Source organism: Stegastes partitus, unplaced genomic scaffold, assembly GCF_000690725.1.
Source record: "Stegastes partitus isolate 25-593 unplaced genomic scaffold, Stegastes_partitus-1.0.2 Scaffold1913, whole genome shotgun sequence".
In the NCBI taxonomy this organism is placed as follows: domain Eukaryota; kingdom Metazoa; phylum Chordata; class Actinopteri; family Pomacentridae; genus Stegastes; species Stegastes partitus.
This window is the reverse complement of record NW_007579644.1, coordinates 124,366-126,717: the sequence shown is the minus strand read 5'-3', so window position 1 is coordinate 126,717 and position 2,352 is coordinate 124,366. Positions and strand designations below refer to the sequence as shown.

The following is a 2,352-nucleotide window of genomic DNA, read 5'->3' as shown; positions in this document are numbered from 1 at the left end:
GACCATGCCGGGCCATTTTTGCTTTACTTAAAACCTCAAATTTAACAAAATGTGCTCTTAAGAAAACAAGCCAAGCCCCCAGGTATCCCATACGTGTACTGAACCCAGCTCTTCAGTCTACAGTAAACAAAGTTTGTTGCTACAGACACAATTTGATAAAGTACCAGAAACATGAAACAAAAAGACATAAAGGGGACCTGCTTGCAGATTCACAGTGACTTCTCCCAAGATTTTAAAGCCAGTGCGGTGATGTCAGTTGTGGGCCAATCAGTCAGAGCAGGAGCAGCCATAACAGCAGGAACCAGGACTGGGGCTTCTACATGCTGATACACACAAAGAACCAGGACAAAATAGTCACACACAAGGGAAAAGGAACACAACAGCAGTGAAGTGTCAACTTTTGTCAAATAATTAACCAGAATATTTCAGCTTTTTTTCCCCAATATGTAATTTTAGTTGTGTCATACTGCACAGAAGACATCTCTGAGTTCTCTCTATCTTGTTTCCATCACGGTGCAGGACTTTATATTGCAGTGAAAAATGAGCTCACAGTGAGGAAAGACTTGACAGGAGCGAAAAACTGCAGCGAAACTAAGTGTTCAGATGATTGAAATGACTACTTAATGCCTAAATAATGTAAATTTTAAGTGACAATCTATATATAAAAGCTTGGGTGACTACACTGAGTGCTTGACTTTATCCATCTCTACATCACAGGGATGAAGCCGATGAGTTTGTGGAAATCGGAGCTCTGAATGGCATCTTTGTGTTGGGACGCAGCATGGGATTCATCGGTGAGTTGTTCTTGTGTACAGGTTCGAGATAGGTATCATTTGTATTTCAATGATTATGATTCTGCTTAGGGCTGCAAGGTGGGCGGTGGTTAGCACCGTTGCCTCGCAGCTAGAAGGTCGCCGGTTCACATCCCAGTGAGGACACCCGGGATCTTTCTGCGTGGAGTTTGCATGTTCTCCCCGTGCAGCGTGGGTTCTCTCTGGGTTCTCCGCCTTCCTACCTTGTATGTGAATCAAGCCTCTCTTTCTGTGTCTCCTCAGGACACTACCTGGACCAGAAGAGGCTGAAGCAGGGCCTGTACCGCCACCCCTGGGACGACATCTCCTATGTGCTGCCCGAACACATGTCGATGTAATCGGAGGGACTGAACCATGTCGTGCCAGCTCTCTCCGCCCCCCTCACTGTGATCTGTCACCTCAACGCTGTGGCATAAAAATAGGGAAGATGTTACAATTAATATAGCTGTAAATGGCAAATACTGAAAAGATGTTTTTTCTTGTAGTTTTGGGAAGCTGTCAGCGCTGCAGTTCTGTGAATTATAGTCAAACCTGCTCAACTGTGAAGCTCCAGTCGGTCTTAAAATGTGCTGAAGCGATGAAGGTGTTAGAAGACCATCAGCACCACTCCTGACCAGTGAAGTGCAGTTATTTACCCCAGAGTAGTGCTGTATTCTAATAACCAAGCATGCGTGTCTGTATCGCAGACTGTTGTGTCTCTGTGCAGCCTTCGTCATTGTGCCATTTGGAAGTCTTGCTACAAGAGGTGAACACGTAGTGCAATAACGCCTATAATATGATGACATACTGTAGAGCAGAGCTTTATTTCTGTATTCATAGAGAGCATTAAATGGTACGAGAGTGTTATCGCTTTGATTTTGTGTAACCGTTGTGTGCTTACTGTGACGAATGGGACTCCTGGCAGGTTTGTGATGTGCTGTCCTCTCAGCTGTGGAGTATTTTCTGAAAGATGAAATAAAAGTCAAACAGTGTCCATCACATGAAGAAATTATGTCATTTCAATGTTTTTTTTTCTTTCTTCCACCTGTTATTTAAAGAAATGAGCCATCAGATTTATATTCCATTAAAATGTGCCAAATTGTTAAATCAATTAGTTGGATTGCAAATGTAATTTCATGCCAAGCGTTAAAGATGTCGCTTCATTTCTTACTTTAACTCACAAATCTCTGTCTTTGGTATAAAAGCACTTCTGATCTGGTTATAATCGTGCGGCTCTCACTGCAGGACAGAACGCTTTCTTTCTTGATGATCTTGAAGTACTGTATGTGGCAGACATCACCAGTGTCATCTTGTGTGTGTGAACGTTACAAAAATGTGTAATTAATCTCACCAGTGCTGCCAACGTCTCTGTTTTTTGTTTTGTTTTGTTTTTAACTATTTCACTGTGAACTGATTTGTTGTGTGTTGCCAACTGTATAATTGAGTAAAATAAAATTAATGTAGTCGAGTAACGCTGTGTTTCATTGTGGTTTGTCATTAACATTATTGTTACCATTTCCATCCATCCATCCATTATCTATACACCGCTTAATCCTCACTA

General features: G+C 42.0%; 1 protein-coding gene across 1 annotated transcript; it reads left to right on the top strand.

Annotated features, from left to right (window-relative positions):
* The first annotated feature begins 314 nt into the window (after nt 1–314).
* On the top strand, nt 315–2,263 carry LOC103373140 (ATP-citrate synthase-like). The gene is made up of 3 exons (XM_008302959.1): nt 315–385; nt 718–794; nt 1,056–2,263. The coding sequence occupies exons 1-3, from the start codon at nt 321–323 to the stop codon at nt 1,148–1,150; spliced, it is 237 nt and encodes a 78-aa protein (XP_008301181.1). The 5' UTR covers nt 315–320; the 3' UTR covers nt 1,151–2,263.
* Nucleotides 2,264–2,352: the final 89 nt, after the last annotated feature.

Coding starts and splice junctions, on each gene's coding strand:
- LOC103373140 (XM_008302959.1), top strand. CDS start 321: ATGCTGATACACACAAAGAACCAGGACAAAATAGTCACACACAAGGGA. Junction 386..717: donor GGAAAAGGAACACAACAGCA/GTGAAGTGTCAA, acceptor TCTACATCACAG/GGATGAAGCCGATGAGTTTG. Junction 795..1,055: donor ACGCAGCATGGGATTCATCG/GTGAGTTGTTCT, acceptor GTGTCTCCTCAG/GACACTACCTGGACCAGAAG.